Source organism: Mirounga angustirostris, unplaced genomic scaffold, assembly GCF_029215605.1.
Source record: "Mirounga angustirostris isolate CCGP_5_RB_7025 unplaced genomic scaffold, mMirAng1.0.hap1 SCAF_7, whole genome shotgun sequence".
Lineage (NCBI taxonomy): Eukaryota > Metazoa > Chordata > Mammalia > Carnivora > Phocidae > Mirounga > Mirounga angustirostris.
The window spans coordinates 126522667-126538910 of NW_026991715.1; the positions used below are offsets into that span (position 1 = coordinate 126522667).

At 41.7% G+C, this 16244-nt stretch overlaps 1 protein-coding gene across 1 annotated transcript in view; it reads right to left on the minus strand.

Annotated features, from left to right (window-relative positions):
- Positions 1 to 16244, minus strand: part of SPEF2 (sperm flagellar 2) — a 167447-nt gene that overhangs the window by 6022 nt on the left and 145181 nt on the right. The window contains 4 exon segments of the mRNA XM_054504500.2: positions 249 to 371; positions 569 to 805; positions 7510 to 7689; positions 11116 to 11208. Of these exon segments, the coding sequence (XP_054360475.1) occupies positions 249 to 371; positions 569 to 805; positions 7510 to 7689; positions 11116 to 11208 (633 nt within the window).

Here is a 16244-nt window from a genome sequence, read left to right on the forward strand (position 1 = left end):
GGCAGTTCCATAATGCTGACAGTATCATCCACAGTACTGCCAGCTACCTCTACTGTCCCTGACCTTGATACCCTCTGGGTATCATGGGCTGGCCTGTCTGGGCTGATGCTGTTACCAGCTTAGCTTCTCCTGACCCTGGTTTTGCCAACTCCAGCTTCTCCCCCGTCTCTGTAGTCCACACTGGAGATGTCCCACCATGTCCTGATCCTAAGCTCAACTGAATTAGGACACCTTTGGGTAATACTCACAGGGATTTTATAGTCTGAATAATTTGAAATCAGATCTTGAATAAAAGGATGCTTCAGAAGAACAGCAACTTCAACTGGCTCCAGATTCTTGGCACCTAGGTCTTGAAATACTTTTACGAAGTTCTTTAAAGAAGAAGAAAATGAAGTTAATTAACTTTACAGTCCTGCAGATGTTAAAAACTTATTTTACTTAATAAAGGAATTTGCCATAATTTCTATACCATGATACATTTGAAAGCACTTCCATGAAACTATGTTAAAACTTGAGGGTGACTTTTTTTATGTACAAGTTGCCCCTTTTATGAAAGAATCTAACCGACCTCTGAGTAAGCGTTCTCTATCTGTACGTGGCTGGCAAATCTGTTAGCATCCTGTACTTCTTTTCCTCCTTGGAACACTTTGAGTAGTTTTTCCATGGAAATCTTTTCAGTGTTCACATACTCAGGGATTTCTTCCTTTCGCTCCCCGTCTTCTCTTAGTTCCCTTTCCTCACTCACAAAGTTTCCCTCGAGTTCAGGATATTCCTCAACTGGACTCATGTCAGTCAAGGAGGAGATCTGCATGATTAAATAAAGAGAATATGAAGCCGGACTGAAGTCTTTCCAGTAATGGAGACATTTAGAACACGCCAATGTTGCCACATACTTTTCATGCAAGGAAATGATGGTGCCTCCCACAACCTAGCCAAACAAATATAGAGGAGAACGTGCTAGTTGCACTGGAGATCACATCAAAAATCTAGACCAATTCTGCCTGGAGATTACAGATGCCTTGTGTGGGGCGTTTCTTACTCACCATACATGCTTCGGATGCCAGGCACCTCAGATTCCTCCATAAATGGATACTGGAGTGAATTCGTGTAACTGGTGTCAGGCTTCTGTACATGAACGTCAATTTTTAAAGGATTTGCTTTGGAAATTGACTATAGTTGAGAGGGTATGGCAAGTTAATTATTTAAGCTTGATAGATTCTAAGAGCTTCCGAAACGTTTGTTTTTATACTGGAGGTTAAATCCAACTAAACATTGGAAGGCAAGGTAGAAAACAAATTGAATGTGGAAAGTGAGGTGGGATTGCTATGGCCGCTCCTTGAAACGTGTCCAAGAGCCATGAAGTCAGGCCCTGGCCCTGTGAGTATGGGAAAGAGTACATTGTTTCTGGTGTAATTTCGTATTTATCAAAAGCCTGAAAAATAGTCCTGCCTGTTGCTGTAACTACAGATCTAGGAATTGACTGTAAAGAAATATCAGTGTGCACAAAGACTTTTGTATATGGATGTTTGTTCAGTGTTACTTACAACAAACACAGAAAATCTGCAATTCCAAAAATGGGGAGTGATGACATAAATTATAGCGTATTTCTGTGATGGAATACTATACTACCATGGAAAGTACGGTTTAGAAGAATACCTAGTGACACGAGAAAACACTCACAGAATAAGTGCAAAAAGAAAACAAAAGAAAATAATAAATACACTAGGATCCTCATTTTCTTATATATCTATGCTTATTAGTGAAAAGAAGACACAGTAAAGAGAAAACAATGGTTACCTCCGGATAGTGGAACAGGTGATTTCTTTTTCACTTAGTTTTGTACTTTCCAAATACTCTACATATTTGTATTTCTTGTATTTACTGTAATAAAAGTGTCTATGTGTGTGTGTGTGTTTCACGATGAGATAATTGATATTTGATGATTTGCCATAGAAAAATGGGCATTTTTAGAATGTTGATGGGTCAGATGTCAGAAAACACCTGAATATTGATTCTCCTTTATCCAAAGAAAGGAAAAATGTTAAATTTAGGCTTTAAATAAAAGGATGGATCCAATGTCTATAAATATTCACTTCAGTAGAAGTATTACGTGCAAGTTAATTAATCATGCAAATTCTTTCCAAATAGAGTCCCAGGTATAAAAAGGATTATGATACAGCAGCAAATTAAGCCTCTGATAGTTGTCAGTCCCTTTAGGAGATTTGTAGGGGCTGTGAGCAGTGTAATGAAGACAGGTTGCATTTGCTTTAGCTCTGTGTGGGTTGGGTTTCTATATCCTTTGGTAAATTGGGAATTTAATCTAATCTAAGAGAGAGGGAGAAAGAGAATGCTTTATCAGGTGAAGAATTTGGAATTAAGTATAAATCTATCTATCTATTCTCTATCTATCATCTATCTATCTATCTATCTATCTATCTATCTATCTATCTATCTATCTATCTATCATCTATGTATCTATCATCTATTTATTATCTATCTACCTATTTATCATCTATCTATTCAACTTCTTCATTTTTTTTTATTTTTAAAGATTTTATTTATTTATTTATTTATTTGAGAGAGAGAGAATGAGAGACAGAGAGCACGAGAGGGAAGAGGGTCAGAGGGAGAAGCAGACTCCCTGCCGAGCAGGGAGCCCGATGCGGGACTCGATCCCGGGACTCCAGGATCATGACCTGAGCCGAAGGCAGTCGCTTAACCAACTGAGCCACCGAGGCGCCCTCAACTTCTTCTTTATTTTAAACGATTGAAATGTTACATTGCAGAAATGTAAAACTGGTCTTTTCGTGTCCACCTAGGAAGCTTGAGGATCATCACACTGGCTACCTATCAATAGTTTTCCAGGGCAATAGAACATTTAGTATAATGAAATGAACACAGTCAAGATGAAAACATCTTGCTGAGTGGTGTAGGATGAATGGATTTCTATTGAGACTGCCGTATAAATGCTGCATGGACATGATAAAGACAGAACCTGTGGGTGAGCAAATGACTAGTCAGATTAGATGACAGGTGATACCTAAATTAAACAGGGAAAGAGCATTGTCTCTCTCCACTATTTCCATAATTAGAGAGGGACTAACTTTTCAGAGGCCCAATATAATCATCCTGGGACAAATGAATTATTACCAAACACAACAATTTAAACATTTGAAATTTTAATGAAGAATCCTTATTAATGTCAGAGGATGCTTTTGCTATTTTTGCTCTCCATACGGTTGAGAGAGAATAGACTTAGTGGTTCAGTGAGAGGGCAGGAAGAGAGGGGAAGCTGGGATGGGAACCAAAGGAGCCAGATCAGCATCCTGGTGAGATCGTGGAGGGTGCAAGAGAAGAGGCCTCTAACAGACATCTCTGAAAGATCACAATTTTGGATGTGGCTGTGTGAACAAAACCAGCGATGCCAGTTTGAAGAAAAGCCAGTGCTTCTGAACGAGCAATTACTAGCGGCATCAAAACTCTGTGTGAGTCACATTAGCATCTGAGCAGCAGGACAGACTGTGGTGCTAGCAAACCCGATGTCACACTCAGTTACCTCTCAGAGGCTCGAGATGTCCCAACAAACGTGTCCCCAGAATGGTGCCTGGCCATGCATTTCTTTTTTTTTTTTTTTTAAAGATTTTATTTATTTATTTGAGAGAGAGAGAATGAGAGAGAGCAAGCACATGAGAGGGAGAGGGTCAGAGGGAGAAGCAGACCCCCCGCCGAGCAGGGAGCCCGATGTGGGACTCGATCCCGGGACTCCAGGATCATGACCTGAGCCGAAGGCAGTCGCTCAACCGACTGAGCCACCCAGGCGCCCCTGGCCATGCATTTCTATCATTCAATCAGTTCATTCCCACATCTCAGAGGCAGAACAAAAGGTCAGACCTTGGGACCGATATGGGCAAAGCGTCAAAAGAGTAAGATGGAATGAAAACTTATATGTTTCAAACCCCAGCATCTCAAATGCTCTGCTTTAACATCTGTTAAATGCTTTAACAAGATCTTCAAAATGTGGGAGTTTCAAGCTTACAATTTACTGAATTCCTACACCATAACCCCGCAGGCCAGAATGAACCATTTTCCCAAATGTCAACTTATTTAGAGCTTCACTAGGACCAGTGCATACTCATGAATGCTTCGCTCTTGAGCTTCTTTTAAATTACTCAAGGAGCCATGGATTTGAACAGAAGGTCTGTGACACATTGAATATAACAGCATGAGTCACAGAGTGGAGTAAGGAAGAATAAACTATTGGGGAGATTTCCAGTTGTTTATGCGGAAAGCACAACAGAGATCTGATTTAATGTCTTGGGAGTGAATGTGGATCCGTTGGAGGTGTTATTTCTGAGCAGGCTCAGTCTGGCTCCCTGGGAAGAGGTTGCCCAGGAAACTAGAACAGAGCTGGAAAGGGCACAGTAACAGAGTAGCATAATTTTGAGGCAGGATAGTAAGAACAAGGGGTGAGCAAGAATGAGGGCGGTGGGCGGATCCTGTATTTCAAAAGCTCAAGCTCCTAGGGTTCTCCCTGAGCCAGGAACAGGCTTCTGCGTGTGGTGTGTCATAGGCAGGCTCTTTGCCCCCCTGCCCCTCAGGATGGTTCCATCTGTGTGGTGCAGTGGTTGTAGGGAGGTTCCTGTGCAGTGTCCTTGGACTTTAGAAGAGCTCTGGAGAGAAGCTCTCCAGGGGCTTGCTTTCCCCGTGGGGCACTAACTTCTGTGAATGAGTGGTTTCGGGACAGGGGATGCAGCCTTCCTGTGCTAGCTAGCTTGGCTGCTACTCACCCAGGCAGCTGTCTGTTGCTATAGCAACAATTCTAGCACATGCTTCCTTTTTCCTGGACTTTCCAGCTCATTGCAGCCTCCTGGATCCATTATTGCCTCTCCTGGGAATGTCTGCTCACCTCCTCTCTACCTTGGAAACAGGATTCCATTCCTCGCCTCTCTCTCTTCCTCCCTTCTTTTATGCCATGTTTACAAACACTGACTGAACACTTGCTATGTTGGAGCTAACATGTTGTCCCCAACTCAAGGTAGAGATAACTTAGCAGTAGTATTCAACAGACAAACTGCTGCCTGAATTACTAGTTCTTACTTCCCCCCTTCATCCCCCTACAGTCTGCTCTCAACACTGCAGCCAGAGAGATCTCCATACATTTTAAATCAGATGGCCGTGTTCCAATAATTCTCATCTCATCTCTTGGCAGAGTCAAAGCCAAGGTCCCTACAGTGGCCCTCAGGGCCCTCTCCCCGTCACTTTTTGTTCTTACTACTCTCCTCCAGCTCACTCCTCTCCAACTGCAATGGCTGGTCTTTGGAATTAGGGCTTTGGCATCTACTGCTGTCTTTACTTAGAATTGCAATTACCTTGCTGCTCTTCCCAGCATTGCAACCTACCCCAACTCCTGTCTTTTTCCCTAGATTCTTTTTTTCCTGTAGCATTTATTAGCATATGATGTAGTCTTTATGTTACTTACTTTATCCCCAGGTCAAGGGTGGTTTCCAGTACACAGAAAAGCTGGATAAATATGTGTTGAATAAATGCATGTATGCATGCAGTGGTACTCAGCCCTGTCAGGGAGAATCTGAATATAAGGGGGCCCAGTTGAGGATGCTCAGTGTTGCTCTTGAGTATCAGGGGAGGTTTCATGAATCATCTGGTAGTTGAAAAAGGCCTTGGCTAATGGGAAGGCCTTGGATCCTTCAGGATGAGAGGAAGGGTATTTCAGGTGGAAGCAATAGCAAAAACAGAGATAGGGAAGTGGGAAAGAAGAAGGTATAAAAACTGTTTTTGATCAGTAAGACCCTGTGTTAATCTGTCCTTTATACTGTGTTCCTTCCACATTTGGGACATTGTTCTTCCATTCTTTTCTGCACAGATGGGGGCAATTATACACAGTCCCTTCGGGGGAGAAAATTTGGCTCTTCTGTATCCCTTGTGGATCACCGGGCTATGCAGAGAGCCTGATTTACAAAGCTAATTAATTAATTAACTGACTCACTCAATGAAATTTTTGCTGACCTCTGTGCCAGTAATTCAGGTTCAGGGTTGTGGCCGGTTCAGAATAAGACAGACGGCCCCTCCCTGCCCTAGGATGCTTAAAGTCTAGAAAAGAAGCTGACCTGAAGAAGTAGTTACTGTGACGAGTACCATGAAAGAAGCACAGAATGTTCTGGAAACATATGACAGGAGGTGCCTGACATCATCTGAGGTCAGGGAAGCTCTCCTGGAAGATAGATATTTGACTGAGACCTCCTGGCAGGCCATGATCCATGCCAGAGTTAGCTCAGGGAGGCCCAACCTATACGGGGAGACAGGAACATCCCTGGGGAAGTGGCAAATGCAGGCCCAACAGAGGTGGTTGGAATCTAACTCCTTATTTACTTGGGAAAGCTGAAACTGACTTTCCACTGTCTAAGAAGACAGAATTCTTGAGTGAAACAAGTATTTCTTGCTGTCCTTTCTGCCACTGTGTTAAGTGTTGAAGTAACATCTACAGCACATCGGGTCAAATAGCCCTGAGTGGTCAGCTTCCTGGGTACCTGTCTGGCCTCACTCTGGCCCTGATGGGAGGGGAAGGACATCTTTTGTCCATTTGCTCAGGGCCAAAATTCAGGGTTACATCTAAGAGGGTCTATTTCTTCACATATGTGAAAGCTGTCACAGAAACTTCCTCCACTTTTTTTTTTTAAGGGAACGCAGCATACTTTGTTTTGACAGACATGTATGAGAGGCAAACAAGTGTGGCTATGACATCTACAGAGTTTGGACCGGGCAGTACCTCTTTCTCCTCTGTCCATAAAAGAAGGACATTATGAGGTCCTCCATTACAAGGACCATAGCTCTGTCCCCAAAATATCAGGGGAATACTACAAGTCATGCAAATGGGCACCTAATAAATGCATTAGTTAGCCTCCTGTTCTGAGGCTTTTCCATCCCAAAAAAGCTAGGGAATGCCAATCCTTTAGAAATCTAAAAGGGAATGTGAGTTTTTTTATTAGCTATTAAGCTTCTTTGTCCTTGGATGCAGGAGATACAAGGTACCTGTGGATTTCAGGTGGCTGGGCTTTGGCCTGAAACACTATCAAGTGTCACATATATGTGGGATATCTGAGGCCTGAACCTGTTTCACATAGAATTTCCATATAGGATGACAGATAGATTGGATTGATGCCCACTTCTTTTTCATTTGTAAGGATCAGCACTTCATGTAAAATAAAGGCTATCCTTTACAGAACAAACTTGGATTCCACCAAGAAACTTTGAGCCAATTTTGATTTTTACTACAAAGGTGTGTTGTTGTTGTTTTTTTTTTTTTGGATAGTGGGTCTCTAGTTCTTAATCCAATTGAGTAAAGGTTTATTGAAGACCTCCTATGTGTAAAGTGCTGTGTTAGGTACCCAGAAAAATACAGAGATGAAACAGAGTCTCTGTTGTTAGAAGTTTAGGATCTTCTGGCATCCCCCTCCGGACCCCAAAGCTAGTCCATTTCTGGAACACAATTACCTTTTCTGCAATAACAGGAAGAGTTTCGATTGGCTGGAAGACATGAGTCCCGATGACCACACTGAGGGCCCTATAGACACCTTCCACAGCATCTGGATGACAAGCAAAATAAAGCAGCATCTGTGTGTAGTCAAGTTGAGGTGGATCCTTCTCATGGTCAGCAAATAGCCTAAAGAAAAACTGTCACACAAAAAGAATTTCAATCCAAGATAAAAGACTTAAAATGGGTAGGCAATAGATGAACAGACAATGAAGGATCCTTCCAGGAGCTTTGGAATAAGGTCGCTTTCTGAGGATTGAATCAGTAAACATAATAGGTAATGAATAGTATTAACTGGAGAATATGCTAAGTTAAAAAACAGAAGAGTAAGGCTCAAAATCCTAATGTTAAAGAAAATTATGTGCTAATCAATGGTATCAACATATTTAGGAAAGAATATGCCAATAAAGGTGGTGGGGATTACATTTTAAGCAGGAAAAGGGAGCCACAGAACAAGGACCTCTCTGTCTATCCTTATCATCACTCTGACAAACTGGGCTCTGACTCCTAAATGTAATGCTTCCAATAGATCTCCCTGCGGTGAGTGGAAAGAGGGGGAAGTGACACCTAAAGCCACTGGGGGTCTAGCCCTTAAAATCTTTCAACTTGTCAACACTGCTCTGAACTCCACACTTAATCTATTGACAGTAAGTGACTTTTTCCACTGTGGATTCACACTGGTGGAAAGAGTGTGCTAACCACTGGATATCGGGGCTTTGGGTGAAGATGGGAATGGTGGGGTGGTCGGGATGGGACTTCAGGTACCAGGTTTGGACACGGAGAGTTCAAAATATCTACTAGAATATTCTAGTGGAGATGTCAAATGGGCAGTTGCATGTAGGAGGTTTGCAAGGGAGGTTTGCGATGGAAATAGGCATTTGAGATCTGTTAACAAACACCTAGTATTTCAAACCTGGCTTCAACAAATATTACCAACCCAAAGTAATAGAAGGATTTCATATGAATAGAAGCTGTGGAGAGATTAAGACATCTGTGAATTTGATTATGGCAAAATTAAATCGCCTTTTCTTGGGAAATCTTTAAGGATTTTAAAATACTGGAATAGCTGCTCTTGGCACTGAGTGTGTGGGAAGCTGGGAAGCCAGGACATGACCTGTGGAACCTTGTCAGTCATCATGAAGTACACCATCACTGTCAGGGGACAACACTGTGATTGCAACACAGACTCGTCTCAAGGTTCCTTTCTTGGATGCAACAGGGCCTTCCATTCAGTGCCTGGGACTCTGGGGTCATTCAAGCCCATGGATAGTGCTAATGGCCTGTCTCCAGGAGTCCCTGCCAGTGTGGCTCAGAGGTGGGCCCTGGGTCACAGAGAGCACAAGTGACAAAGCAGAGAAATTGGGTGGGACCTGAGACTGTAGTTCAAGCCCTCTTCTTAAGAGGGTAGAGTCCTACAGTGAGTCATGACAGAACTGGTGACAGAGCCCAGGGCTCCCAACCCTCAGAATTCCCTCTCTGTGGGGCATTCCCCAACCTCCCCCCCATTTGGTCTTTCTTATTCTAATTATAGCCAAAGGGGTAAAGTTATTTTGTTGTTTTATCTTTCTTCTTTGTACACCTTTCTTTAGCATGTTAACCATTAACCAACCTTCAGCCAACTATAGTTAGCATGACTAGCTTCTGTTTAGCTAACACTTACATAGGGCTCACTATGTGCCAATCACTCACTCTGCACAACAACCCTGCCAGAGAGGGAGTAAAATAAACCAAGGCACAGAGAGGTTAGGTAAATTCATCAAGACCTTGAAGCTTGCAAGCATTGGAATCTGTGCTTTGAATCCCAGTTTAACAGCACTGAGACTTATGTAATCCTGAACATCCAGTCTATGAGGCATTGAGGGGTGGAAAACACCACTCCTTTCTGTCCTCTGGACAGACACTCATGGGTGCACACTCATGCGCACCTACGTATACACACACACACACACACGTCAGCCATTCTTTGTCCCACTTCTTTCTCAGGCTTCATGGTCCTGCCTCTGCTGCCAACTTTGTTCTGTTCCTCCAAGGCATTTTCCAGCAGTCTGGGCACCAGTAGGTGGGAGCCACTCCCTCCCTTGGCACCCAAAGGCCCTTTCCTGCTTTACTGCTTAGCAGTCGTCAGAGAACCTGTTTACTGCTGTTCACAAATCATATGGAGAATGGCCTTCCAAAGGCTTTACAGGGTTGGTCTCAGTCCTCCAGTTTTACATTGAAAACTCCCACCACAACAAAGACAAAAAATTGCTCCCACACCTGCCAGTCTCAGGTCTTCGACTCTGTTGACTCCTTGACCCCTTTCTCTTATATGCTCTTCTGCTATCATGGGAGAGGTGCTCTGACACTATGCATCCAATTGAAGGGAACTGCTCACTTTAAGGCTATAACTGGAGTCATATTCAATTTTGTATTGCAGTTTTAAACTAATGGCTGGCTGGAAAATTGGACTATCGATACACCTAGTTTGCTGAGCTGTCTAAATCCACCACTCAACTTTTCTCATATCCTACTGAATTTGGTTGTGTTACATATATTTTTATATTTTAAACATTTACACTGAAGCCAGAGTACTTTACATTTATTAAGGTCCTGCTTTCTATTGTGGGCTCAGGGATAGAGGCTAATAATACCATTATTGGCAATAATAGTATTGATAATAATAATATGATGGGTCATGGGCAATACTTATGCAACCCTTGGTATGTTGTTCAAGTTAATCAAAATCAAAGAGAAATGGACAAAAACATATATAGTAGTCCCCATTATCTGTGGTTTTGCTTTCTGTGGTTTCAGTTACCCACGGTCCACTGTGGTCCACCTCAGTCTGGAAACACGATCCTCCTTCTGATCAGTCATCAGAGGGTCACTAGTAGCCTAACACTACATCACAACTCCTATGTCATTCACTTCTCTTCATCTCCTCACAAGCATTTTATCATCTCACGTCATCCCAAGAAGAGGGTGAGTATAGCACAATAACAAATTTTGAGCGAGAGAGAGAGAGGCCATAGTCACAAAACTTTCATTACAGAACATTGTTACAGTTGTTTTATTTGATTGTTAGCTATTACTGCTAGTCTCTTACTGTGCCTAATTTATAAGTTTGACTCATAAAAACAGTATATATAGGGTTTGGTACTACCCGCAATTTCAGGCATACATTTGGGGTCTTGAGATGTATCCCAAGGCAGGGGGCGATTACTGTGTTGGTAAAATGACAGTTCTTACCCTAAGCTTTTAGAATTGGAAGGACCCTCAGAGACAAATATGCTGAGCAGCAGCTTACTTTGACAGATGAGGAAAGTGAGACCTGAAGGGTTATGAAATTTGTTCAAGATCACACTGAGTTAACAGTGGGACTCTGTCTAAGATTTTGGTCCCTGTCTCCTCCCCCAGAACTTCTCTGTGCTGCCACCTTATGAACATTAAAGTCTACATTCTGGGGATACAGTAAAGGAACTGGGGGCCAGGGGTAAAATCCAAAACAAATTACACAAGTGGAAGAAAAGACAAAGAAACTTACCAGTGTCATAGTAGTAAATTTTTTAAAGGATCTCAGTAATTACCTCTATAAGATGCTCTTGCCTATTGAATGGCAAGGGTTCAAGAGGATTGTCTGGAATTTTTATATCTTCATCTTTTGTAAACCACAGACCAGCCTATACAAAAAATAAAAATGAAAATTATTCAAGTATCATTCCTCTCAAAGCCACAGGGATTGAATCCATCTTGTTCAACTGTCTAGAGCAGTGGTCTCCAAAATAGGGTTCAAAAACCAGGGGGATGCAGGAAAAAATCCTAGAACTTCCATTTACACATATTTTGATATGATTCTTATATAATCTTTATTCTTAAAAATTTGATAATATAAGTAATGTATTAGTACAGTAGTACACATGTACAATTTATAAATGAAAATCCACATATTGGGGATGCTAGCTATATTTTATCTGTTAGACATGTGATGAAGTTTGGAGGTCATTGCCCTAGATTTTGCCTGCATGGCAACCTTCTGGAGGGGTCTTCACTCATAACACTAGCTCACATTCCACATGTCCCCTTTGTGTGGCTCTCTATTCTCAGAGCCTAGTGTGGTGCTGGAGCACATTGTTGGAAGAATCTTCATTGAGTGAGTGACTGACTCAATGGCCTACTTTGTAATGACATCCCTTTTTCTCAGCCCATATGTGATACCAATTATCAAATCCTCTGATTCCTATTTCACAATGTCTCTCCCTTCTCTTCCTTCTTTCCATCCCTACTCCTGCTACCTTGGGGTAGAGCCTCTTTACTTCTGTCATAGGCCATCCTAGTAAGCTCTGAGTCATTTTTGTTTCCAGTCTCATTTTTTTCAGCCTGTACCATGCAACTGTATCAATTTCCTCAAAACTTTAATCTGTCATATTCTCTGTTTGGAACCATTTCCTACTCTTGCTCTTCTGTTCACATCATCCCTCCTACCAGGTTCGACTTCCTGTCCATCCATGTAAACCTGCACCTCTCTCTAGGCTCTGTTCTGATCACACATCCTTATAGATGCCCTCCTTGATCTTGCTTCTGAACTCCAATTTGACTTGTTTATACCACACAATGGACATTTAGTCCATTCCTTTAGGTGTTGCCATTCATGTCTGCTGTTGAACATCAGGTATAAATTCGCTGGGTTTAAAGAATATGTCATTCCAACCTTAATTTTTGTACATGGTAAGCACTTCATATACATATGCATTTTGTTCCCAAGTCTAGCTCTCTTACCATCTTCCAGAGTGACACCTACTCTCATCACTCTATTGCCAAGAGCCACTAGCTTGTCTAACCTGACTCTGGCCTATGCTGTATGCTTTCTTTCCTTCCAAGGATCACCTGTGCTTTGAGAGAAGGCTGGAGTGGCATTGGATAACTTGTAAGGGGATGAAGCCCCCAAAGGTTTCTTTTCATTTGGGACAAAGGAGACGCTGGCCATGTGTACCCTGTGAGAGAAGACTCAGAAGAAGTGTAAGTTCCAGCATGGGCTTGGGCTTTGAATATGCTTTTGCACTGACCAGGAGGAGACCCTTGCCCAATAGCTAATCTGTGGAGGGTAAGTACCACTCAATGGGAGAATAGACTGATGAGGAACATAGGTAAGGGATATGATGGAGCACCAAAGTTCAGAATTACTTAAGCAACAAGAAAAATGAACAACATATCTGAAAGTTGATTTTCCAGACATTAGATGATAGGCAACACAGGATAGTAATTCTTGAACTAAGGGAAGCAACCAAGGAGTCCTACTAGTGTTCTAGGCTGGAGGGAGTTCCCAGGCTGCAGCACCAGGGGAGGCATCCAAATAGAGTCTGGTTGTCTTTCTGAGTTGAGAAGACAGATTTTGTGTTGAGGCAGGCCAAGATGGCTAGAACTTTCAGGGCAGAATACTAGCAATGCACTGAGTGGGAAAGCAAGCTCTAAGGATTCACAGAGGGATCTCTATAAGTCTTGACTTGCCAATCTGTGGATGTGTGTTTGTGGAAGATACCAGAAGCTGGAGAAAGAACCATAGGAAAGGAGTAAGCTGAACAATTACTGAGCCTCACATGGAGCTGAAAGGAAGAGTCTATATTACCACCAAGCAGAGTGGAAGGATCTCCTCAAACACAGGCACTGGAGAGAGCCCCCAGAAATAATTGCTTTAGCAGTGGGACCAGATTAACCCTCACCTAATGGCCACTCTGGACCCACCCTTATAAATCTTATTGTAACCTCGAAATGATAGAAGTGATTCCAAGTAACACCACTGCAGGCCCAACAATATTTAAAGGTGCCCATAAAATTGGGCACCCAACAATATAAGATACACAACATCTGGCACCCAATATAAAGTTACTAGGTATGCAAAAAAAGCCATAACATATGACCTATAGTCAGAATAAACACCAATCAATAACAACAAACACAAAAATGACACAGATGATAGAATGAACAGAGAAGGATGTTCCTTCAGCTATTCTAAATATATTTCATTTGTTAAAGGAGATAGAGAAAAAACAAGCACATAATGAAGGGAAAAATGAAAGATATAAAAAAGAACCAACTTGAACTACTAGAGACAAAAAATTTAATATCTGAAATGAAAAATAACACTGCATGGTATTAATAACAGATTCAGCTCTGCAGAGGAAATGATCAGTGAACTTGAAGACATAGGAATAGAAATGAATACAAAGTAAAGCACAGAGAAATAAGACTGGAAAAAAAAATGAACCAAGCATCAATGACCCGTGGGACAATAAGCATGTGATTGGATTTTGAGATGGGGTGGGTGTGCAGAAAAAATATTTAGGAAAAAAAAAATCCTGAAAAATTTCCAATTTGACAACAACTACAAAACCCATGGAGATTTGAGAGCTCAGTGAACCAAGCAGAACATGAAGAAAACCACACCAAGGAACACAATAATCAAATTGCTGGAAACTGGGGACAAAGAGGAAATGGTAAAAGAAGCTAGAAGGGAAAAAAGAAATAGAGATTGGATCCCAATTCCTCCTACCATTTTTCAACCAACTCTCAATTCCATGTTTAATTGTTTCGATGCACAGGAATTTTCCCTGATCCTTAAACCCAAGGATTCATTCATATTAGTTTACTAAAAATATAAGATATTGCATAAATGAGAACATTGTGTGTTTCTCACAAAAGAAGGGCACATTAGAAAGGAAAAAAAATAACCTGACTGGAAAACAAGTTCTGATTTTTAAGAAGTCATCCGTGAAAATTGTAGCAATGTGAAATGTTAAATGTGAGCCTGGATAGTAGGGTTTAAATTGATAAAGCAAGGTTCTGTCAACCATATCATGAGTCACTGGATTATTAGGTGACTTCTCCTTAAAAGATGGAAATGTCCCTTGTGCTCTCTTGCTAAAACATGGCCTGACACAGGAAAGACATTAGGGTTCAAGGCTAAAGGCCAAGAAAGAATTCTTGAGACGTCTTTGGTGCAAAAAGGTGGTTTTATTAAAGCTCTGGGACAGAACCTGTGGGCAGAAAGAGCTGTTCAGGGGTCATGAAGAGTGGCCATTCATATAATTTCAAGTTGGGAGGAGGTTAAGGATAGTGTAAGCCTCCCAGGTGTTTTGGAAACAAGGTTTTCAGGATCCTGAGGGGGCTAGCTATTGTTAGGAAAGGTCATTTATTACTGTTTAGTAAAAACTCAGTCATGAGACCCTTCAGATGTATATGGGTGTGTCATATACTTGGGGGATGATTGCCAATGTGTATCTTGGGGAGTAGAGATAAAGGAAGTTTCCAAAGGAATTTTTATATGTTAAAGTAAACTTAGAGGGTCCTGGGGCTTGGGCTAAGATTGGCTTTTGCCCTCAGCAAAGTATCAATATTAAGGCAGTTGTGTCCCTAGAAGACTGTCACTCTGCCTGTTTCAAGGACTAGTCAATGGGCTGTAGGTAGTAAGGAAATTTAATAATTTTTCTTCTGCCTTTGTTTCCCATATCATGGCTGAAGTCTTTTTGTTTTGTTTTGTTTTGTTTTGTTTTTTACTTTTCCTTAAAGAATGAGCACTGTGTTGTTTGGATCCCAGAACATCTGACTCATTAACCCTGTAATCACATGCATTCTCATGGACAGAAGGTGAGCTGAGAGTCATTGTCACAGAATCCTACCTGAAGTGGCTCAGCCTCCTCACACCATAGAGGCAAGCATGTGACAGCTGCAGGAGGGCTGGGGGTAGAGGGCAAACAGGCTTTTGTGTTCGCAGAGCTCAGCCCAGGTACACAGCCCAGCTGACTTCACCAGCTATCTCATTCCATTTTAGAAGTTGGGGAAATCAGCACACTCTTAAGTGGCTGTTGTGGTGAACTTGCAATTAGTCAAAAGAAAAGAAAAAGACAAACAAAATAAAAAGCAGTGTAGAGAGCCCTCCTCTGCCAGAGAACTCCATTTCAGCGATGCATGTTATTCTACCTTACTGTTCTAATGTAGCATTTTTACAAATCTCATAAAATTTTGCTCTAGAAGTGGTTTTGACATTTGCCATATAACTTTTTTTTCTTTTTTTGGTTTTGGTTTTGTTTTTGGTGTGTGTGTGTGAGAGAGCTAGCAAGTGTTGGAAATCTCTGAAAGGCATGTGGGATGACCAAGTGGGCCTTTCCAAATGGCCTTCTTATCCTGGGGCTCCTTGGACTGGGAAGTGGGTGGGTGGGGGAGAGTGCTGAGCTGGGAAATGGACTGCTCCCCAAACACAGGAGGTGTTCAAATAAGTACTTCTTTCTTTTAAATGCAGCCACCAACTTTCTCTAAGAAATTTATACTTTTGGTAAAGGAGCTTTCTGGTTTTGGCTCAGCATTTTGGTAAAAGTTGCCAACATCCTTTGTTCGTCTCATGTTTGTACAAAAGGATGTTTAAATTGCTATCCTGTGGGAATTGGCACATACTGTAGCGAAGGTTGGTAATTTCGCAAGTGCTCAGTTATTAAAAACTTAAGCCCATGATGAAAATAGAGTAAATTTTGCTCTGTTGTTTTTATTTTTAGACAAAATCATTTTCACAAGTTTTAAGTCGAGGTCAGTGGTAGTATCTATAAATTGCTCTACTTGGGAAGAAAATTTATCAAAGCCCAATCAGCCAAAGCACCTGTCTTGACCAGCCTTGAAGGAACCTCCTCATATTCAAGTATTATTTCCTCTGGCTCAACAGCACAAGCAT